The sequence below is a fragment of the Muntiacus reevesi genome, chromosome 3, assembly GCF_963930625.1.
Source record: "Muntiacus reevesi chromosome 3, mMunRee1.1, whole genome shotgun sequence".
In the NCBI taxonomy this organism is placed as follows: domain Eukaryota; kingdom Metazoa; phylum Chordata; class Mammalia; order Artiodactyla; family Cervidae; genus Muntiacus; species Muntiacus reevesi.
Window position 1 is genome coordinate 226,768,307 of NC_089251.1, and position 23,616 is coordinate 226,791,922.

The 23,616-nt window shown below is 41.1% G+C and overlaps 1 protein-coding gene across 17 annotated transcripts in view; it reads right to left on the reverse strand.

Moving 5' to 3' along the window:
• Window positions 1-23,616, reverse strand: part of NEB (nebulin) — a 204,397-nt gene that overhangs the window by 40,011 nt on the left and 140,770 nt on the right. For 15 of the 17 annotated variants that reach the window (XM_065931542.1, XM_065931541.1, XM_065931539.1 and 12 more), the window contains exons 109-129: window positions 23,059-23,172; window positions 22,548-22,745; window positions 22,115-22,219; window positions 21,391-21,495; window positions 20,326-20,433; window positions 18,634-18,741; window positions 17,227-17,334; window positions 16,575-16,679; window positions 16,369-16,473; window positions 15,637-15,735; window positions 15,214-15,324; window positions 11,116-11,220; window positions 10,339-10,443; window positions 9,978-10,082; window positions 7,655-7,759; window positions 7,391-7,495; window positions 6,645-6,749; window positions 5,562-5,666; window positions 4,209-4,313; window positions 1,928-2,032; window positions 1,434-1,541 (exon numbers count right to left, since the gene is read on the reverse strand). In XM_065931542.1, the coding sequence (XP_065787614.1) occupies window positions 1,434-1,541; window positions 1,928-2,032; window positions 4,209-4,313; window positions 5,562-5,666; window positions 6,645-6,749; window positions 7,391-7,495; window positions 7,655-7,759; window positions 9,978-10,082; window positions 10,339-10,443; window positions 11,116-11,220; window positions 15,214-15,324; window positions 15,637-15,735; window positions 16,369-16,473; window positions 16,575-16,679; window positions 17,227-17,334; window positions 18,634-18,741; window positions 20,326-20,433; window positions 21,391-21,495; window positions 22,115-22,219; window positions 22,548-22,745; window positions 23,059-23,172 (2,319 nt within the window). Of the gene's footprint in view, window positions 1-1,433; window positions 1,542-1,927; window positions 2,033-3,473; window positions 3,579-4,208; window positions 4,314-5,561; window positions 5,667-6,644; window positions 6,750-7,390; window positions 7,496-7,654; window positions 7,760-9,977; window positions 10,083-10,338; window positions 10,444-11,115; window positions 11,221-15,213; window positions 15,325-15,636; window positions 15,736-16,368; window positions 16,474-16,574; window positions 16,680-17,226; window positions 17,335-18,633; window positions 18,742-20,325; window positions 20,434-21,390; window positions 21,496-22,114; window positions 22,220-22,547; window positions 22,746-23,058; window positions 23,173-23,616 lie in introns of all 17 variants that reach the window. The other 2 variants (XM_065931543.1, XM_065931527.1) reach the window with 2 other exon arrangements.

The following is a 23,616-nucleotide window of genomic DNA, read 5'->3' on the forward strand; positions in this document are numbered from 1 at the left end:
AGACGCAGAATTGCTTCATTTTTTTTTTTTCCCCGTGAGAGAGAATGGGCTGCTCCACATAGGAGATCTACCTTATAGATGTTTATGAATACCTAATGTTTATGTTTGAAGTGCCAAAACTTATTTTTATATGAAAAATATAATAAGTATTTTTAAATGATTTATACATTTCTGCCTTCATAAACAGTGCACGGATATATTTAACATTTTTCTAGGCAACTCAAAGTCAATAGTGTGAACCCATTTGTTTATCTACCAAAGAACTCCTGAGCACCGGCCTCAGTCAGGGCTTTGGGGTAGGGATTCCACAGTTGCTTTTACTATTCTTTATGATGCGATGCCCACAAAGCCATGGAGTTCTTTAACATATTAATCTATTTGTTACCCAAAGTGCAAGGAGATCAAACCAGTCAATCCTAAAGGAAATCAACCCTGAATTTTCAATGGAAGGACTGATGCTAAAGCTGAAGCTCTAATACTTTGGCCACCTGACATGAAGAGCTGACTCATTGGAAAAGGCCCCGATACTGGGAGAGTGATAGCAGGAGGAAAAGGCGGGGGACAGAGGATTAGATAGTTGTACAGCATCACCAACTCACTGGACATGAATTTGGGCAAACTCCAGGAGACAGTGAAGGATAGGGAAGCCTGGCATGCTGCAGTCCAGCAAAGAATTAGACACAACTCAGTGACTGAACAACCACCACCGAAATGATGAGTTTTCCACCACAGAATCTAGCTATGTTTGTCAAAATATATGGATATAATTTCTACTCAAATAAGTATTAGGATTTAATGGCTACCTTGTTCCTCTTAGCAGAGATGAAGCTTATAGAGTCCTCATAGAGTTTATGGCCCACTGCATTTTTCAAATGGTCTCAACAATATCCTTCTACGCTACATGCCTTTCTGCAATGTGACCTTCCCATTTGTTCACCCAGAGGAGGCCTGTATCTCTTCACCCCTTGAATCTAGGTGTGCATACTCTGCCCAGCAAAATAATGCAACAGTGACTCTGTTCAGTTCTAGGAGTAGCCCTTAATGGGTCTGGAAGCTTCTACTCTAGCGTCTTAGGATACATCCACTACGCTGTGAGACAGCCAAACCACAAAGGCCACGTATAGAGGTTCCTGTCTGTACCGTAGCTGAGTGCCCAGCCAAGCTTGATCAGGCGCCAGCACTGGGAGCAAACAATTCTTGGTTGTTGTGGCTCTCCTGAGCTGCAGCTGTCTGCCAGCACACGTAATACAGCATCTACTCAGCTATGCCCAGTCAGCTCACAGAATGCTGAGCAGAAAAGGATGACTACTGTCTCAAACTGCTACAATTTAGACTGACTGTTACACAGGTATAGATAATTGGTCCTGGGTTTGTTAAATCACATTAGAAAGAGGCCAAGGTGAGAGGGGCTGCAAAGCCATCCCTGTACTTACATCACTGACTTCATCTTTGACCTTCCGGACATGCAGCAACATGGGCGTGTCGTGAATTGTGGTATAGCCTCTGGGTTTCGCTTTGTTGTATTCCAACTTATACAGTATCTGAAAGAGATGTCAAGGCAGAAAGAGCCAACTTTATTCATCTCAATTTATATTGCAATGTATGTAAAAATATAAAGGGAACATTGTTGCTATTGCCATTGAGTATATACAAAGGAAAGAGAATCCCATAAACTCATCAGGTTTTCATGCCTTCTGCAAGTGCTCTAAACACTCCCGTGCCTCTACAGTGGGGTGTCTGCTAATTTGGCTGGGATGATACTTTACTCTAAAAGAAGAGTCCTGAGCAGAGCAGGACATTCAGTGTCCCTCCCTCCCTCCCACTAAATGGCGGTAGAGTCTTCCAAACAGGTAACCATCTAAAATGCCCTTCCACATTTACAAATACCCCCAAGGTCAAGAAACCACTCAGTGCTCCCCGTACTTACATCACTGATTTGTTTGTTGACTTTTGTAGTACGTAGGTGTTCTGGAGTATCCACAATTGAGGTAAACTTGTCCTTTGTTTTTTCATAATTCTTTCTGTACTTGATCTAAGTTGTAGAGGAGAAGAGCAAGTCAACTTGAAGTAGGAGAGGGCCTTCAGGGACTCTAGCTCTCCTTTTGAGACAGTCCCATGGAAAACAGCAGGATTATTATATATATATCCCCATAGATGTGGGGAATGATGCCATGCTTTCATATTAAATCTTTTTGATAGCAATAGAGTAACAGAGTGAGAAAATAATAATAAGAATAAAATGATAGTTTCCATATATCATGTGGAAACTGAGCCCCAGAGAGGTTAAGAGTATAAGCTAAGGGCATGTGTAGAGTGAAATCTCAGAGCCAGGCCTAGACCCATGCTCTCTGGAGTCGGACAAGTAATGATTCACTCACAGTAAGCTGCATCAAATATATATTTTCTTAAGCTATGTTTTCATATCAAAGATGAAACAGATGAAAAAAAATGAATACATACAGTTCAAAGCAGTTATTCTAAAAGGCATTCACTTTTGAAATTTTCAAGTCATGATTTTTTTTTTCATGCACATAAGCAGTTTCAAGCAGACACAAAGAGCGCAGCAAAATTCCATGCACAGCTATCTGATGATCACATCAAGATGAAGAAAAAAGTTCAGGCAAATAGTGTGTCCATCGGAAGGCATTCTCATTTCATGTGCGGGTCTGATATCAGACTAAAGTGATAAAACAAGTTGCTAATACAAAAGTAAAGTCATAAAACAAGCTGCCAATACAAAAGATTGATTAAAAACTTTTTGGGTGTGTGGAAACAATGGCATTTTATTAACATTGTATCTGGTAGTTAGGTAATGACCACTGTCTTTTTTTTTTTTTTTTTTTTGCTGCTTCAAATTTACCTTTCAACATATGATGGAAAGGTGGTGGAGTGTGCTTCAGATGACCTTGTAGGAAGGCAAGGTGATCAGTAGTATTGTTAACATGTGTGCGTGAGGACAGATGTGCTGAAATAACCTAACAAATACAGTATCAAACACAAGAGGGACCATGAATATGTCCAATAGTCAAAGAGCTGCACCATCATCCTCATCTCTCCAAAATGGTACGGAGTAGTCATTAGAGAGCAATGTACACATTGGATGAAAATTTTAGATATTCAGACCTTTTAAATACGGTCAAATTTAACTAAGATCCTTATCTCTAAGAAATCTATTTCTTTGGGGCAAACAGTGAAAAACATAAACTAATGTCATACCAGTTTGGAAAACTTTGGCAGTTTGAAAAAGCCTCAGTCTTACTAGGAGTTCCAAAGGTGTCAGAAAACAGAGATGCTGGCCACTGCGGCACTGCGCTTGGCCACATCCAGAGGTAATTGTCAGGGAGTGGATGTTTATGCAACTTTGTCATGGGAAACCAGCTTGGGCAGGGGGCAGGGAAGGAGACTAGGGAAAGCTTAGAGACGAATGCCCCCAAGGCTTCTCAGTCTCTTCTTCCCATCTCATCAGACATTACCTGGCTCCACATGTGTGTGTTGTAGAGGGCAGTCAACATATCTGGACGCAGGATTTCATTACATCCTTGTTTCAGAAGCATCTTGGCACTAGACTTATATTTTCTCTGTTCATGCAAAGAGCAGTGAAGCACAAAAGAGACTTATGAAGACAGAAAGGAAGACAGCTCTATATCCCGATCACCTCTGAGTGAAGAGATGTAGGCATACAAACTTTGTGTTCTCATGTGTATGTGTGGGTGAAGACACCAAATGCATTATAATGCCAAGCAGGCTGACTGTCAATTTGCAGGTGACCACCATAGCCTTTGTGAATGGGCGATAACAGAGCTAGACCCACCAAAATTGCCTCATAGAAAAGATGATGTCATCGGAGTAGAAAAATACAGTAAGGAGTTCTGTCTTCTTTCCACTAATTTGTTTCTTTGTTTCTGCATTTGCACCTTAAATTTGCACTTTGCACCTGCAGTTGACACACAGGCCCTCCAGAAGGATGAAGAGTGGAAGGACCCAGCTGTGCATCGCCTCTTCACCACCGCACACATGAGGACACAGAGCATAGACTGGCACACTCAAAGAGCTCGTGGGCTCTTTGGGTGGCTAGACAGATACTCTGGAACAGAACATCCCAATATCATAGGCAGAACCTATGACATCCTTGCAGCAGACGGGACGACATCTCATGAGAAACTGGAGCGCAGTCCTGCTTGGCCATCCAAGCGGCCCCATCACAGTACCTGACTAATCTGGTCGCCTGCGGTCTTAGCCAGCAGATGTCTAGGCTCATCGACTACCAGCTGGTATTTATCTTTCCGCTGCTCATAATCAGCTCTGTATTTTTTCTGCTCAAACATCATATCAAATTATAGCAAGAGTACAATTTCAAGGCTATATAGAAATGTCCCAAGATAAACACTTCAGAGAGCCAGAAACGTGTTCTTTCTAGAGGTGGGCTCCCAAAGCATCCAGGGTAATGAAATCAGGAAGGAAAGAGAGTTAAACAAGGGAAGATCACCTGGAGAAGGCTGGGGCTTGGGCTAGATCAATTATGATACCCAAGTGGAAGCACCTTATGCCTACAATGTCCCATCTTTATATATGATCTTTATATATGATGTAATTAGCAATGTTGGTTTTGTGACATCCTATATTGTATTTATAATAAGGCACTGACTAGCTATTGGTTTACTACTTAGTGCTGGTAGAATCAAAAGCATATTCATGGACACATTCTAATGCTAGTTAATTTATCTTATTATAAAAGAGACCTGGAAATACTTTACGAGTTAGAAAAATAGAAACAAAATATATCAAGACTGTCTTCCTAAGAAGTTACTGATAGTCATTCTTCAGAGTCATCCCACCTGGAAATCTACTGAAAATAAAGCAAATTTAAAAACAAAAAAGAAATACATTGAAGTAAATATACCATTGGCTATATTTTCATTTTTTTAGATTCATTTTACTAATTTTCTAATGTTTTTGAATTTATGTAAATCTGTAGAAAATACAAAGACAGGAAATTAAATGTAAAACCGTCCAAACATATGTTAGTTCATAGCTTGCTTATTTCATCATTGTAAGTTAAATTTAACTTAAACTATTGCAAAGTCAGTTCCACAAAAAACTGGGTAGAAGACAGAGGAATATCTCAAGTGCAAATGGACACTTCTCTGCAATGTGTGAATAACTATGGCAGTATGTTTGAATGCGTGAATCACAACTACATGATTAGGGCTGCCATTTCTGGGCCTTGGTAAGGGATACTAAATTAACTTTGAACTTATAGGTCTCCCAACTCTATACAGAATCCTGCTGAAGGGAGTTCAGCTGAGAGGCACCCAAAGAGCTGTGCTGCCCCACGTCAGTGTCGGCAGAGGCCGTGCTGTGGGCCCTCACTCCACTCTGCACAGGCCCTGCATTTGTTCTTATTCCTGCTTTTGGCAGAGCTCATAACGCAGGGATATCATAAGTGTCTTCCCAAAGACTCAAAGGCTTTCCTGTCATTTTATGTGTTGCGTTTTAATCAAATGTCACTTATAGACTACTAAGGGAAGTTAATAGGTTTAACTGGATCAGGTCATACGTACCTCATTCATCAGTTGAGTTGCAAACTTGAAATGCCTATTGATTGGACAATCAGCAACATACTTGAAATTTGACTTTGTCCTTTCAAATACCTCTTTATACTTATACTAGGGAAAACAGAAACATGGTTACTTGATAGCAGGTTGTGATTAAGAGTGAGACATGTGTGATTAATTCATTCATAGAGTTAACAAGTAATTACTGAACATACTCTATCTCCCAAAGCAATGAAGGGCATACCACCCCAATGCCTTGAAAACTAGCCCCCAAATACATACTTTCATTGAATAGACGTCAACTGGATCTATTCCCATATTGGGTAAAAATTCAAATCAATTTCTTCTTTGTTTCAATATTTATAGTGATAATTATTTTACTTTGAAGGTATTTGCATGTGCATGTGAAGGCAGTTTTTAATTCTTTAATTAGAAGTAGTTTTCCAGGAATTAATCAGATAATTATTTTAGAGTAAGAATATGCTAGCATCTAGACCACTACCTGTTTTTAAATAGCCCCACAAACTAGACAATTTTTAAAAATTATCTCTAGGGATTGTAACAAAGAATATGCAACAGAATGAACATGGTCCGCAAAGTCTAGACTATCTACTATCTGGCACCTTTCAGAGAAATTTGCTGACTTCTATTTTAGAACTCAAAGGAACCTAATCTGACTGCTTTATTTTGTAAGTAGGAAAATGAGGCCATAAAAAACAGTTATTTGCTTCAAGTCACATGTTAAGTTTGTGAATTAAAATAATCTCACTTTATGTCTGCTGCCATATCAAATCACCCAGAGACATATTACTAGGAAGGAAATTCTGGAAGAGCCATGAGGAGTTGTACTGAGATGGCCTTTTATCAAATTCCAAGGAATGATATAAATAAATGATTACTGTTATCAATGAGGTCAGCACTAAAATATTCCTGAGTAGAGTGAATAACGCAGTATGTGCTCCTACTTTAGGGGCTAGAAGCAAGGTCAGAGATAGAAATATGAGAAGCTGTTTCCTCATTTCTAGTACTCTCTGTGGGCAGTGGCGAACACTGTATGGATGTGGCCATTATCCCTGAGTAGATGCATACCTTGCTGTAGAGAGTCTTGTTCTTTTCAGCCAGAGTAAAGTCGGGAGTATCATAGGCATAGCAACCAATGCCTCTAAGCCAGGTTAGATCTTCTTTATATTTTACCTGGGATAAGAACATCAAGGAGTTTTAAGAACCTACCTCCAAATAGCAGTAGGTTAGAATCAACGAAAGTAGAACAAATAGAAGCTCTGACTGTGAGGTATATGGAATAATAAAGTACAGAAATAATTATTTAAGAGGTGTTTCCATTAATATTGATTTTTGCCCACTTTATGGTATATTGTACTGCATATTAGAATTTTCATTTTAATACCAATTAAAGCAATTCAAATTTAACAGGCATACTTTCCTAGAGAGTAAGTATATCATTAAGCTGGCAGCTGTATTTTCATATAAAGAACTGAAATTTCTTTCTAAATGAGCATTGTTATGTATCTTAATTGCTTCATGAAGTAGTCTCTCCAGTAGATCAAAAATAGGTTATTGTTTAGCTGAAGTATATCACTTCCAGCCATGTAATATGATGTAACACAAGTAGAAGAAAAATTAGACTGATAAATTTGAATACAATTTCCTATCTCCCAAGTTGAAGCTCACTTATTCAGCAGTGAGTGTTAGGACTTAAACATCCATACACAAGAGCTAAAAGTTACTCAAGTTTCAATCAATTGTTATACAGTGTTTGATTTCGTAAGTCATGTGGGCATATGAATTTATGTGTAAAAACAGATTTCACAACTCACATCACTAACTGCATCAGTGACTGCCCGATGGTGGAAATGCTCAGGGCGATCAGGAATGGACCTCCAGAATCCCAGCTGGCTCATGTAGTTCTCCTTGTATTTTATCTGTAAAACCACAAAGTTAACGTAAAGTTAACTTTATCCAAAGTTAACGTAAAAAAAAAAAATCCACTTGTTTCCAGAGAGTTTTAGGAAAGGGAGGTACTTTTAAAAATGATGGTGGGTTACTGAGTCCAACACAAGCAGAAATAAGTAGGGACATACTTTGCTGATGTGGTCTGTGACTGTGCGATGGTAAACGATGTCCAGAGCATCCTTCACAGTGTGGTATTTCCCTTTGGTCTTTTGAAATGTTTCTTTATAGCGTAGCTGGAAAGAGAGAAAGCACATGGATTGTGAAAAAGTACCAAATTGTATAATTAAGCTCTTTTAACCTTGAATTCTCTTGTCTTCTTTCTTATTTTTCTCTTGAATAAATTTGGGAGAGATCAAAAAGCTCTTTCATATCCTGGAAAAGGACTTTAGGAGAAAACTAATGAAACTTGCATAAGGTATGGAGTTTAGTTAAAAATAATGTATCAATATTGGCTTCTGACATATGTCCCATGGTAACGTAGGCTGTTAACAATAGGGCACTGGGTGTAGGCTATGTGGGAACTCTGTACTATACTATTGCTACAGCTTTTTTATAAATCTAAAAGTACTTAAAAGTTTATTTAGATGCAAAATGAGCAAACCAAAAGCTCATTTGGGAGGAGAAAGGGAAAAAAAGCATAACTTTGTTGAGCCTACTAATGTATGTGGAAAAAGAAGAAAGATTTAGTTTTTAACTCCTGGTATTAAAATGTCTTCTCCATGGAGCAATCCTGAAACTTGATTTCATTACAATCTCTATCTCTGTGATGTTTCAAAAGATATAGCTCTGACTTGAGCCTAGGAATATCACACAAGAGTTATCTCATTTACACTAAATGAATACTTCTCTCAGCACACTTGTTTTCAACCTCAACAAACCCCTTTTTTCTGGATAGCTGAGCAAACACATATTGAAGGATTCCTTTAACTTTGTTTTTCAGATGGGTAATCTCTTAAGATCGCTTTGCTCTACTTGTGGGGATAGCCATGGTAGATAGGCTGAACTTAATGTGAGATACCACCCTTGTTACACTGCTGTAAAATGAGCTCCAGGGGCCAATTTCACTGTATGGACATCTCTGAGAAGTGGTGATGCAAGTGAGTAAGTTTGGTTCAAATTAATGTTCAACAGTAACCTTGAAGTGATAAAGATGGGGATGTCACAAGAAGACAAAAAATATCCAAGCAAATTGATTTTGAGGTTAGCATATGATTTTCTCTGGTGGCTCAGAAAAATCTGCCCACAATGCAGGAGTCCTAGGGTTAGATCCCTGGGTCAGGAAGATCCCTTGGAGAAGGGAAAGGCTGCCCACTCCAGTATTCTTGCCTGGAGAATTCCCTGGACAGAGGACACTGGTGGGCTACAGTCCATGGTGTCACAAAGAGTTGGACACACTGAGTGACCAGCACTTTCACACTTTATAACTTTCTCAGCTTATATTTTAAGCAAACTGACATGGCCTCTTTGCAACCAGCAGACTCCTTTTAGCTGCAAATGAAAATTTATGACAAAATTATAGAACTGAGATATTGTTCCAATTTGCTGTACCTTTTCACAATTCAGTTTAGGGATCACTGTAACTTGCTAATATGCCTTGAAATCCTAAAGTTATGTTGCTAAGTTGAGGGTGATGGGGTTGCTTGAACTTTCAGCTGGGTTAAGTCCCAACAAGTGCAGTCTTCCAGAGACCCCAGCTCAGGTAACAGGTGCAATGAATTCACAGTTGGGTTCTGGGACACAAAACTGGTAAGGACTGGCCATCTACCCAGGGTTGATTTCACACCTTCATTAACAGAAAAGCTCATTACCATTGAAAGGCACTCTTGTCCTTGATCACATGGTATGGGAGATGAAAATCTGTCCCTCCTAATTCTAACAAATGTATCATTCACATGACTTAGCAATCAAGGGAGGAACAAATATTTTCTGAATGTAAACTAAGAGACCAGTACTGTTTTAAAAATGTGTGCCATTATCTTGAAATTTAGTCTAATTTAATTATCACAATTCTTATCCTCATTTCAAATATAAGAAAAGAGTCTCAGAAAAAAACAGGTAAATATAGAGTCATAGAGCAGGCAAATCACAGCATCAGGATTTGGAACTGTGTTTGGCTGGCTCCACGGGCAGCATTTTATAGATAAGTAACAATTAGTCATCAAGTATCCCTAGGAAATGCTACCAAAGGATCAGAAGGGTCATATTTTTGCTCAAAAGAGTAACAAGAAAAACGGTAGGTTTTCAGCATCTCTCAGCATTGTTCTTAGCGACTTTGCCAAATGGGTATTGTTTGTGCCTGTTTGTTTGGCTTTTGTGTTTTTGTTTTTTTCCTGATTCATGTTGTGAGGCAGGACTTTGAATTACAGATGTGACTGTAATATCTCATGCTTCTTAGGTACCACCACCTTGCCTGCCCCCTCACAGCAGAAGGAAGAAGGCAGAGATGCATACATCACTGGCGTTCCAGTAAGCCCTCTTGGCTCTGATGAGGATCGGCGTGTCTGGAACCGGAGTGTACTTGTCCTTCATCTTTTCATATTGGATCTTGTACTTGTTCTAAGAAATGAAGATGGAAGAGAGAGAAATTTAAGCTCAGGAGTCTTCATCCTTCCCAACATACAACCATGTCACAGATCCAGCCTAGGGACACAATGGATAATGCCTGTTAAGAGAATAGCTCTGCCTTCTGTGTCTTGATACTGCTGAGCACAACTTCTAGAAAGGAGCTCTCTGACCAGCAGCAGCAGGTAAAGGTTTGAATGAAGGATCTGTTTTCTTTGCCCAGTGCCTCAGGGCTGAATTCCCAACTTACCTCGCTGACCATGTCCTTCACGTGTCTGGCGTGCTTCAGGGCTGTGGTCTGGTTTCCAGCGTGATGATGGGGTCTTTCTTTGGTGGCGAGTTCAACATATAGATACTAAATAATAAGAATAGGGATCAGATGTTATAGAGATAAAACACTATACTTAGTATTCAGTCCTCTTTACTCATTTCTAACCCTAAAATGGAAGGGCAGTATCTACCTGTTATTGCCCTTTTGTTTGTTACATGTGTTTTTATTTCTTTCTCTGTCTCCTGTTAAGAAACACAGGTACACATTCTAGTTATCTAACATTCTTATTGCTGAGTATGGTTTAATCTAAACACATGTGAAAAAATGCCAACAGAAGAATGAGATGATTCTGATAGATTCCTCAACATATTTTCCTCCATTTTTGCCTGAATGCATGAAATGTGGTCTCATTTGTCTTTGAACAAAAGATAGGTTCTATGGAACAAATTTTAAAAATTTACTTTCAGCACCTAGAGTCCACAGACCACTCATCCAAAGATTAAAACTGTATAGAACTTAGAAAAGACGGCATGGCATTACCTGCTCATGTGAAACTTAACCACAGTGACAGCTGCCCCCAGAGAAAACAGCTTCTTGAAGTTAAAGGGCATGAGGCTGCATCAGGACCACCAAGTATGAGGCTCTGCCACTGACAGGAGTGGTCAGGGACACAGAACCACCCCCCTACACACACACACATACACTCCCCGTGGTGCCAGCCCGGGAGGTTTCTGAATCTTCATGTATGAACGTTACCTGGCTCTGAAGCTTCTGCCCTCTCTTGGCTCTGGTGAGATCAGGTGTATCAGTAACTGAAGTGAAGATTGACTTCTGCTTCCTTCCTGCCGCTCTGTACACCAGCTGGAGATAAAACAGTGATAACCATCATTCCGTTTCATTGACAGGTTCTGTGCCCTGAAGATGCCTTTGTTGCTGACTTCAGAGAAAAAGCGGGGGCTCTCCCACTGCGACAACCTCAATTTCTGTCCAACAAACCAATACTTTATTTACCCTCTCCTTTTCTTTTTCCCCTGTATCAAAATTAGAAACATTCTGCAGCCTGTTCAAGTGCCCAGCCTCCCACCATGTTCCTGGTCCCTTCTCTCTCATGCTGTCTAGGACCCTGTTCCAGCAGTTACCCCCAACTCTCTAAACCTTCAGCCCTGATTTTCCAGCCTTCTCCCTTCCTCTACAAATGGACCCAAGTCCCTCTTTTTTCATCAAGTCTTTTCCAACTTCTGCCAAAGGCCTTATTTCTTTCTTTCACAACCAAGCAGACTATGTGTTTTTCTTTTCTCTTTTGATTAACTTCTCAAGGGAATAGTTTGGCTGCTACCCAACCACTCCAATGAAGTGAATTTCATTAAGACTACCGCAAACATTACAATTGCCAAATCCTAGAATGCCTCTCTGCAGCAACTGTAACTGCTCAGCAATTTCACTCCTGAACTCTGTTCTCTGCCTTCCATTCCCCTGTTCTCCCCTAGGTGGCCTCCCATCTTTCTAGGCATTCCTCAGCTTCCTTCTATGGTCCTGCACTCCCCCAAAGACAGCTATTAGCTGGAATTAAGTGTTGGCTTGACCCCTTTTACTCTATACATTCTGCTTGGATAGCCTCATCTGTACCCAGGACCTCAACCATCAGTCTGAGATTCATGGCTTCCAAATTTTGTTAAATAGCTCCTTGATATCCCAGCCACACAGGCCAGAAACTTGGGGAGTCATTCTAGACCCCTTTTCCCTCATCTGTACATCAAAACAGTCATGAATCCTGGACTCCTAACTTTGTGACAGTTCTTAAATATAACCTTCTTCTTTCCCACTGCCAACGCTCTAGTTCAGCCTCCTATACCTCTTGTTACTACACATCCTTAAGAGCCTCTAAACCACCTTCCCAAATCCTCTACTGGACACTTCACAGGGCTTACCCATCTTTAACAAGCCTGAGAAAAAGATTTTCTTAAAGTTCAGAACTAATTAGGTCTTAATGTTCAGACTATCCTGCTAGGAAATAATTCTTCAATGACATCTCATCAAGTCCAAGATCATTAATACACCAACCACAAGTCTTCATAACCTGGCCTGTCTATCCTAGGTCTCCAATCTTATTTCCCAACAGTCTTCCATATTCCCCATATGCTATCTGAAACCCGTCCCAGTTTCTAGAACTCATTATGGCCAATTTCAAATACTTTCTACCTAGAATTTTCTTTCCTGTTTTAGCTGCCTGAAGAACCCCTAGAGTCCATACTGTCTTGATCATTCCTGTAGGATACTACTTATCCTATTGATGTCTGTTTCTTCTCAGAGATTATGAGCCCATGGATTGCAGAAGCTCAGTTTATCATTCTTTTATCACCTTGTATTTAGATAAAAGATCTGAAAAATAATAGCCCACTAATAAATATTGAGGCTATTTGGTATTATTTAATATAATAAGGCAAACTAGAAAGTCTAAATCGAGAATAAACCCTAATTTATCCTAATCATGGATAAAAATACTGGTTGAACAGATAAAATGTAGGAACTAAATAATATGTATATACATATGTATGTACGTGTCCATTTTCTTACATCTAAATTATATATAAGCACAGGTTGAAGCAAAATTTAGCTCATTTGCTTGGGACTGTTTTTGGCGTTACTACTGAAAGAAAGGAGATAAATAGAAATGTATTCTTTCTCCCAGGCTAAATTTTTGAATAAACCAAATCCACAAAAGCATGGAATCTTATGGCTAAAAGAAGCCCAAATCATCATCTAGTCTAATTCTCTAGCTCAGGAAATTGGGGTGTTGAAGTGAATTAGATAAGGTCACATGACAAAATGGAAATAAAGTTGGAACAAAGACTCACCTCCATGCCATTTCTATAATTCCCTTTGAAGTATATTTTCCCTGTACTTAGGCATGCATTGTTTATGCTCCTTGGGACAACATCTCTGCTTCCCAGTACTACAAATAAATACGTATCAAAAAGTTGCACAATTTAAAGACAACTCCAAAATCATTAAGTTGAACTTTGAGTCATCAACTTTTTACTAAGCCAGTGTTTCCAAAACTTTCCTGATCTTTAAAAACCCCAAAGTCCTTGTGGAGGAAGAAGAGGGTGAGATGAGTGGAGAGAGTAGCACAGAAACATAGACGCTACCATAAGTAAAACAGATAGCCAATGGGAATTTGCTGCATGACTCAGGAAACTCAAACCAGGGCTCTGTGACAACCTGGAGGGGTGGGATGGGGTGGGAGGGAGGTTCAGAGGGAGGGGACATATGTACACCTATGGCTGACTCATGTCGATGTATGGCAGAAACAAAACCAGTATTGTAAAGCAATTATCCTTCAATTAGAAAAGAAACCCCAAAGCCCTTATTAAGCACAATTTGCAGGCTCTACCCCAGACCTTCTGAATCCAAGGTAGTAGCTTGAATTGGTATTTTCTCAAGCCAGGTCATTCTACAGTGCGGCAAGTGTGAGAGAAATTGCACTACTAAAAAAAATGCCTATTTTTCTTCCTCAATGTTGTTGAATAATATGCACAAAATCACACTAGGAATTGGGAAGAAGAGAAATTAAAGTTTTAGATAATTCTGAACCCAGACAGCTAAGAGAAGTAAAGGTATTTCAAAGAGACCAATAAGCTCATTAAGTTCCCCAACAACTTAATTATTTGGTGGCTGGAGGAGAGATGTAATACTTTAAAGCAGTGGTTTCCAGTGCTGGCTGAATATTAGAACTATCTATGGAGCAGCTCAAAGCACACAGATATCCAGACAGAGAATCAGAGTCTAGCGTGGGGCTTGGGATTGGAGTCCACTCAAGGGCAGTTTTAAAATGTTTCAGAGATGATTCTGATACTTAGTAAGAGTGGAGAGGTACCTTTACAGAGGGGGAAAACCCCATGTGCATTCCTATCTGGGTGCTAGCACTGGTTGAAATAACAGAGGGAAGCACTCAGGTAAGCAGACGTGCTCAGGGTAGCATCTGTAACTGCTGAAGGGTGACTCATCCTCTGCCCTGGCTCACTCCAAGTCTAGGAGGCTGCAGCTCCTCTCCACCGAAGACAATGCTTGATTTTCCAGGGCTCCTCTAAGTCTAAGAACATCAGTCATTCCTAATCCACACACATCAGAGTTACTGAGAAAGGAGAGCTAATGAAGTGACCTGACAGCCGGATGGAGTCAGATGAATAAGGCCACAAGACAAACTGGGTTGAAGGAGAATGGCCCACTGGCCATTTATGTTTATGGCATGTCCTTACCTCTAGGAAGCACCTTTTAGTCCCTGGCAAGCATGGACATCTGTTATGACCAAAGCACTATAGGATACACATGGGAATAAGATGGGGGGCCAATCTTCAGCGGACCAACATAGGTGAAAGGGTCCCATCTGTGCACAGCTAACCGAAATCAATCAGGAGCCTTGGTGCAAGGTGGGGCAGATGAAAATGAAACTGAGTCTTTTGGAACTTGAGAGGGCAGCAGAGCAGAAAGCCATTGATAGCACTGCCATGATTAGAATCCTAACTGCAGGGATTAATGACAGAGAAAGTTCAGAAATAAATTCAGTTTGGAGACTACGACAATAGTGTGAGACAGAAGGACTCCTTAATCTACAAAATTGTGCAGATGTTCAGCTATAGGTAGGGCAACTATCAACAGCCTCATCTTATTAAAAAGGGACAAAAAAAAAAGGGACAAAATAAGTAAACTGAGGCAAAGTGAGGTCAACCAACTTGTTTACACAGGGTGGCTACACTCTGTAATTAAAGGCAGAAGGGGATTTGGGCCTAGTACGATTGCCTGAAAAAAGATCACTTAGAGGAATGAGGCCTGCATGGTGACAGATCTACATACCTCGCTCAGATGCGTCTTCAGTTCCTGCACTTTTCTGTATTCCGGAGTATCGAGCACCACCTTGTATTTGTCCCGCATCTTCCTTGCCTTATCGGTGTATAGGTAGTGAGACTTGAAAAGACAACAGTGGGAATGAAAGTCGATTAATTACTTCAAGAATTGCAAGTCGTGGTCACGCGTTCAAATGGTGGGCACATGCAAGCCGCGGTGACCCTCTTTGTGTCCTGGGTGTCTTCCCAGGCAGGACCAAAGACAATTCATCATTTTACTAAGTTCACTACCTTTTACAGGAGGCATACCTCATCTTAAGTGAGTCATGACTTGCTCAGTGGGTTGAGGGAAAATTTCCCCTTAACAGAAGCTACAGACAAAGATTCTTCCTGCCCAGCCTGTGAAGCTGGGGCGGGGTGGGAGGGCACTCACCCAGAGCTTCCGCAGGTGCCGGGAGCGGACCATGTCTGGAGTGTCATACAGGAAGCAGCCCAGTCCCCTCAGGATCTGCAAGTCCTCTTTGTATTTAATCTGTGTCACAAACATAGAAACATAGCTGGTTGTGAGCAAATTCAAAACAAAAACAATTAAGACAGAGTAGTGATACTTTTATACTGAAGGATCTTCATTTTGGTTCATCACATCCACCCTGTCTTCTGAGTTTGCTTGAACTCAAGGAAATCACAGGGTTTTAAAACTTAAATTGCTAACACTGACCTGAAAAGAGGACATGACTATTATTTTATTATTATATGGATGAAAAATACCATAGATTAAATGGACTGGTCTTTTATGAGAAGGAAACATTCAAGGCAAAAAAAAAAAGTGACAATAGGAAGTGGTGAAAGAGGCTGGGAGTAAGGGTAAGCAAGAGAAAGATACTAAATGTGACTAGGACGGAGGCCACTTGGAGTGAGGTGCTAGTAATGATTTGGTGTTGAATGTAGAACGGTGGTCAGCAATTCTTATATCTCCCAAGTGGTTCTCTTACTACTTGGAGAAATGTGGGGTCCCCTACTTCCACACTATTTTACCTCCAAGTTGTACACTCAGTTTACAAGTACTCAATGCAAAAGGCTGCTCAAAGATTGGTTGGCTTCCATGTGGAGAGCAAGCCTGCTTCATGTTAAGAGTCCCCCAGAAAGACCCTTATGAGACACTTACATCGCTGGTGATGTCTCCCACGTAGCGGCAGTGAAGCACCTGGGGTGTGTACGGCAGCGAGATCATGTGGCCTTGCATCTTGAAGAAGTCTGATTTGTAAATCAACTACAGGGGGAAAATGCCCATAAATACATAAATTAGAGACCAATGGTTGACCTTCACCCTTGGGTTCCATGGCCTCCCCTCTCTCCTATGAAAATACCCACCTCGCTGACAGCCTCTTGAGTCTTCTTGACTTGGCGGATTTCAGGAGTGTCGGGAGTGGTGTGGATCTTGTCTTTCAGTTTGTGGTATAGTTGTCGATACAGTCTCTGCATTGGAGAGAAAACCATTCCAGGTGTTTAGTGTAGGATGATGAAGGCATCTGTACATTAATCAAATATTTCACATATTTAAAGAGCCATGAAAGTCAAGATTAAGGTACAGAAAGTGATTGAAATTAGAAAAACATGGAAAATGATATTTATTTTACTTCAGTGAAAAATTTGAAGCACAGGCTTCCACTTTCTATCAGATGGCTGGAAAGTAGGGTTAGATATTCAAACCAATAGTTCACGTAGAAAACCATTCAAGTTCATGAATCAGACTAATATGCAACCTTATTAAAGATTTTTTTAATACAAATGTCAAAAGAAGGAATTAATTTGCATCACAATCTATGGATGGGTGGGTCTCAACAAAGGTATTACTAAATATATAAAAATATTGCCATAGGATACCAGTATCAAAACGATGACAGGATCCCCTTATTCCTTGCTGATAAATTTAAGTTTGTAGCTGAAATACAACTAATCCTTAATGCATTGCAAACAAAGCCATGGTCTTTGAAACTCCTCACAGAATTAATAATCACAGTACCTCGTTGGTAATGCTGTTGACCCTTCGGACGTTGACAAATGGGACATCATTGGGTCCAAGTGTGTACCCATAAGCCTTCATGTGTTCATAAACTTCTTTGTACTTAAACTGCAAAAGCAAAGTGAGAATGAGATCTCTGATGGATAAACAAAGAGTAAGCATCACATTTGTCAAATAGAAGAGGGTTGTCACTTTCATTTGAAAACTACTCTCAAAGCATTAAGTATGGAAAAAAATCATTGACAAAATTTCCATAATAATCTAAGTCTTGAAAATTATTTTTTGGCTAATAAAGCCAGATCCAGAAAGGAATACAATTCATGGTTGCCTAGATTAAATCTGTTTGTAAGTTGATAGGCAAAACACAACAAAAAAACCTGTATTTTTAGTCCCAATATGGCTAGGAAATTAAGAATATGCAAAGCAGAAATGAGAGACTGATTTTAAGACTGACGGATGAACAATTTCATAAACTGTTTAAAAGAATGATGTTAGATAACTAAATCTGTGACTTTGCTTTGGAAACCATCTTACTGGGGTCACTGGCTGTGGGACTTTGCTGGTCAGTAGGTTCAATTTCCAGGGCTCTGGAGGGCACTATGGAAGGAAGATCTCATTTTTAAGCTGATGGCTGGTTTGTGGTATGGCCTAAAGGCCAGAGTCACCAGGATAGACAATGCCTCTCCCGGTCTGCTCATTACATCCCAACCTGACACTAGTGGGAAAGGTTGCTAATGCCTGGGAAAGCTGCAGGTAATGAGAACCTAAGTACCCTCCGAGCTTTCTAGGAAATGGGCACAGAAGGTCAGTCATGAGGCAAGTATCAGAGTCTTTCTTGTCGAAGGAACACACGGTGAAGTTGTATTTTTTTAATAAGATATTGCAGAAGGCAGACTACACTATTGCCACACAGCAGTAGTGCACATATGAAGGAGCATTTCCAGTAGGTGATTTGAGATAGTTCAGGATGTTTCTGTGTTAAGGCCAACAGAATTAGAAGCATTATGGCAGCCATGATCCCTGAGCCAAAGTAACAGAGTCATGAAAATAGAACCCCATGAAAGTCGTTTACTAACCCATCATGCTAACCAGGCACGCCTAGAAAATACACCATCTTCCTTCCCTGCTACCATCGTTTTTTAAAAAAACTATTTTAATTCCATTTTTTTTTTTTTACCTCACTGCATGACATGAAAGATCCTAGTTCCCCAACCAGGGATTAAATCTGTGTCCCTCTCAGTGAAAGTGACAAGTCCTAACCATTGAACCGCAAGGGAATTTCCTCCCATCATTATATCATGTTGAAACTTCGGGGTGTGAGCAAGGGGATGAAAATAGGCTATTAATAAACATTAGTATCCTCCTTCCTACTTTAAGCCCCATCTCGACAAGGAGGAGACCACTCACATAGCTGCTCATGTATCGGGTGTCCTTGGTGTGTTTGAAGTGAGGGGTGTCGACTGGAAGCCTGTATCCAGTGGGCAGGGCGTGCAGGCCAGCTTTTCGGTACAGATTCTGCCAGGATGAAGAAGAGCAAGTTAAATGACAACTATATCAAATGATGGGTCTAAGTTAAACAAATCATTTCCAGCTTGTGTTAGGTTTTCAGTCTACTTACACTCACTGGAATTGATTTCAAGAAGGAATTAAGTAAATTCTAAGAGTCAAGCAATGAATTAAATTCAGTTTAGTTGCTCAGTTGTGTCTGACTCTTTGTGGCCCCATGAACCGCAGCACGCCAGGCCTCCCTGTCCATCACCACTCCGGGAGTTTACCCAAACCCATGTCCGTTGAGTCAGTGAAGCCATCCAACCATCTCATCCTCTGTCGTCCCCTTCTCCTCCTGCCCTCAATCTTTCCCAGCATCAGGGTCTTTTCCAATGAGTCAGCTCTTCACATCAGGTGGCCAAAGTATTGGAGTTTCAGCTTCAACATCAGTCCTTCCAAATGAACACGCAGGACTGATCTCCTTTAGGATGGACTGGTTGGATCTCCTTGCAGTCCAAGGGACTCTCAAGAGTCTTCTCCAACACCACAGTTCAAAAGCGTCAATTCTTCGGCGCTCAGCTTTCTTTATAGTCTAACTCTCACATCCATACATATTAAATTACTCAACGTATTTTTTTTTTAAAGAGCAATGAGTGAAGAGGCTTAAAGAAAATACTTCTATTTCTAAACATATGCCTGGTTCACAGAAGAGCATCCAGCAATAATTTGGGAAAAGTAAACAGGCAACCAGCGCCACCTCTGTGGTTAACCCTATGGTTAGCTGATATTCAAGCCATCACCAATCCTGAGATAGTAGTAATTATAAGACACATCTTTGGGAGCCCATAAACACAATGTCTTGATGTTAGGCTGTTGGGTCAGGAGGCTCATATTCCATGCAGGAGGAGGAAAGGAGTTTCTATGATTTGAAATAGTCTCTCTCTCAGGGGAGGTATAGGAATTAAGACTAGCACTTAAAATATTAAAAACCAAATTACTTTTAACATTCAATAGAGGAGAGAGGCATTAAACTTGAGACCAATGTAACACTGAAAGTGAAAGTGTTAGTCGTTAAGCTGCACCTGACACTTGCGATTCCATGGACTGTAGCCCACCAGGCTCCTCAGTCCATGGGATTCTCCAGGCAAGAATACTGAAGTGGGTTGCCATTTCCTTCTCCAGGGGATCTTCCTGACTGCCAGATAACAAAGAACAAGGATATTAAATATGTGAGTTGAATCTAGTTTCTTTCTCTTCTGAATTCTAATTGCAATCTTTAGCTTTATTTCTTACTGTACATGGTCTTTTATGACTACATGCCTTGTTTTTGTCCTCTTGTCTTGGACTGTAAGCTTTTTGAGAGCAGAGATAGTCGATTGATCCTCTTCTGTGTATGCATTTTTCCAAAAATGCCCACTGCTTGCTCTCAGCCAAGAAGGCAGACAGGTGATACACTGTTTTTCTGTTTTGTTTTGTTTAGCTCATGTGACTGGAGCAGTCTTTATGATTTACAAGGTCAGGCTGAGGATACCCAGGAGAGGCCACTTCTACAGAGGCCTGGCCCTCGTCCTGGGTTTCTGCTGGGCAGTCTGCCCAGCTCTCACTGCTCACCTCACTCTGGAGCTTGTATGCATGAAGGGCCCGATCCAGATCCACGGTTTTTGTGGTCGGAGCCACTCTGCCTCTGATGCTGTGCACGTAGTCATAGTGGTAGACAGCCTGGATGCAGAGAGAAGCAGAGTGAGTGGACTGCACTGTGGCCTCAGGGTTAAAAGAAGCAAAGTAAAAGCAAATCCAAGTCTCTTAATATAAAGATGGCAGCCTGCTCCCTTTGCCTCAGGAACTCTATCTCAAATACTGGGCCATGTCCAATGGAATAGGGCCAGTGTGTGGATCCCATGCTGAGAAATCAGTGGAAGAGTCAGCTCAGGCATATGAAGTGGAAGAACAGGCGTTTTACCACCACGAGTTCCACAATAAAAGGTTTTCATGGTCTGACTCACTGGTGGGATTTAATATTTGCTTACTAAGCTGTGGGGTTAGTAAAAAGGGGGCAGCCTGCTCTGTACCACTGTGCTATTACACAGGGATTTCCATCCACTTTCCCGCTGCCCACATAAGGATGCTGAGACTCAGGGGATTAAGTGTCTCTCTCAAGTCTATCAGATTACATGTGCTAGAAGCCTCATCAGTAACTGCAGAGACCCTCTTCTCTCCATCTCATCATGCATGCACATGTGCTAAGTCACGCCCAACTCTTTGCAGTGCTATGGACTGTCCATGGGATTCTCCAGGCAAGAATACTGGAGTGGGTGGCCATGCCCTCCTCCAGGGGATCTTCCCTTACCATAGTGAGCACTAGATGAATTAGAAAGCTGAGACGGTGAGGCATAAAGCATTGCTCATGACACAAGGATACAAAAAGCAACCTGGGAAGTTCTAAAACACTAAGGATTTAATAAACTTGGATTACTTACAATGCCGCCCCAGGAAACTAATAGAACACATCAGGTTTTAGGAAATCAGAGAAGACTCCTCAGTACTTTCTAAGGCACCAACACCGGTCTCCCCCTGAGAAACGGCCTGGCCCTGACCTGCCTTTCGTTCTTCCCACTCCTGCTAGTGTGGTGGCTCTGTTTTACTCTCCCTAAAGAAACTTCTCCAGTGGGCACTTACATCACTTAGCTGTTTCCCACTTTTGACAGCCTGAACGTAGACAGGAGTGTCGGTAACCAACTTGTAATTGTTCCTTGTTTTCAGCACGTGAGCTTTGTACTTGATCTGTCAAGAGGAAGAAAGAAAATAAGCCTGCATTAGACCATTCAGTATATTTGAAATTGTTGGTTTTCACTTGGTTGCTTTTAGCTCATGGCATGCACATACATTAGCCCTGAATTTTATAAAAATCAGCGTAATCAATGCTTATAGTCACATGGATTGTCTAGACTCTTCTGGGAGGCTTGACAACTGCCTTCCTAGAAATATTTAAGCTTTCTTACTAAAATCTTGATTATAGTATTACCTTACCTAGTAAATCCTCTCTTTACAAATAGATCCTGTCCATAGCATCACAGACTCCTAATAAATGAGATGTTTCTAACAATAGGAATTATGTGCTCATTAATATATCCAAAATCATTCATAAGGTAGTGAGAAGAACCAGGGGTCCCTTCTGTACCAGAGGACAATGGGAGAGCTCATCTGCAATGTCTGCATTCCTGAGAAATGGCCCCTCTGCTCTTCAGCATCTTCCTCCAGCTAGGCCATCCTCATCACCACTTCAGACACAGTTGGGTGTGACAGTGTCTGTACTTGACATCCTCTCCCCTTGACTCTAGACCACACAGGGAAGGAAGCATACTTGAAAGAACCAAAAAACCAAAAAACAAGGTAAACTCACATCGTTGCGTAGATCGTAAGCATGCTTGGCGTGGAGAATCTCAGGAGTGTCCCAGACGTAGCAACCAATGCCTTTCAGCCAGGTGAGGTCATCCTTGTACACAATCTGGAGGTTGCAACAGATGGAGGGGGTCGGAACAAGAAAACTTGACTGGAACTTTAACACCAAAGACAGACACTCTCCAGACCCAGGATGACTTTGCAGAACGAAAAGCAAGACATTATGCGCTGAGGCCATGGGTGCTCTGCAGACTTCAGCATGCAGAGCCCTGCTTCTAAGGACAGCTTGAATTCCTGGCAGACCCCTGGGTGTACAGGAAGGTGATTCTGGAAGAGGGCCGAGCTGAAGAACCAAGTGAGTCGGTCTCTCTTCAGGGGGTGGGGGGGCTCGGTGTGGGGCTGGGGAGGAGGACCTTCATAAGCAGTGGACTTACGTCACTGATCTGGTCTGTGACCTTCCTGACGTGACTGTTGACTTGCAAGTCGGGGTGGCAAATCCACTCGTGGAGGTGAAGGCGGTAGTCGATCTCACTGACTTTCTTCTGAGAATCCTTAGCGGTAACCATCTCTACCATGTCAGGCACTATGTGGATTTTCATCTTGTTCTTCTCATAAACAGATCTGTAGAGGCGCTGTGGAGATAATGTAACACACCAGTTACACAGGGAACTATGCAAGGATCATGGAACACGTGCCTTTCTTAGACACCACAGAGGTCGGGCATCACTTAGAGCAATAGGTTGGGGGCAGAGTGGGGGTTGGAAGTTTCTGACCCTTTCTACAGATTCATAGGGGTTGGGGAAAACAGTATGGGCTGAAATAACTCTCAGCTTCTTCACACGGGCACAGTCAGTGCCATGCGCATTGCTGAAGAGAATGATGTTCTGACTTAGAGTTGGCGGTTCTGTTACTTGGCTTTTGAAACCAGCCTTTAGGATCACTTACGTCGATGTTAAACTTGCCGACTCGGAGGCACCGCGCTGTGTTCGGATCATCTTCAACACTTCTGGGTAAAGTGTAAAGAGCTTTGAACTTCTCATATTCTTCACGGTATTTGGTCTATAGAGAGAAAATACAAAGGAAGTAAAACAGTTTTGAAGAGTGATGGATCTATATTGTTAAAAGAACATGAGACTTAATTAATAAGAACCCAACTGAGACAGGCCACCTTGGGGGTCAGCACTTTTCTGAGCTTGTTTCTCTGTCTGTGCCCAGAGGTAGGGGAAGCATGATACATGCCATAGGATTACCTGACGATTAGATCAGACTATGTGTAAACATCCTGTAGATATCATTTTAAAAACTCCCATACCAATACAAGTATTTCTGCTGGTACTGCAACTAATTTTAAAGATGATATAATTTTAAAATGATCTCTTTTGTGATATTGGCTTTGTTTTTCTTAACCATAGTAAAAGATGAAAAATGTGCTCAGGAATTTCTTTGTTTTTAATAACTGACAAGTCTGGTGCTTAACAGACTCAATCCTTGAATTTCAGTTTC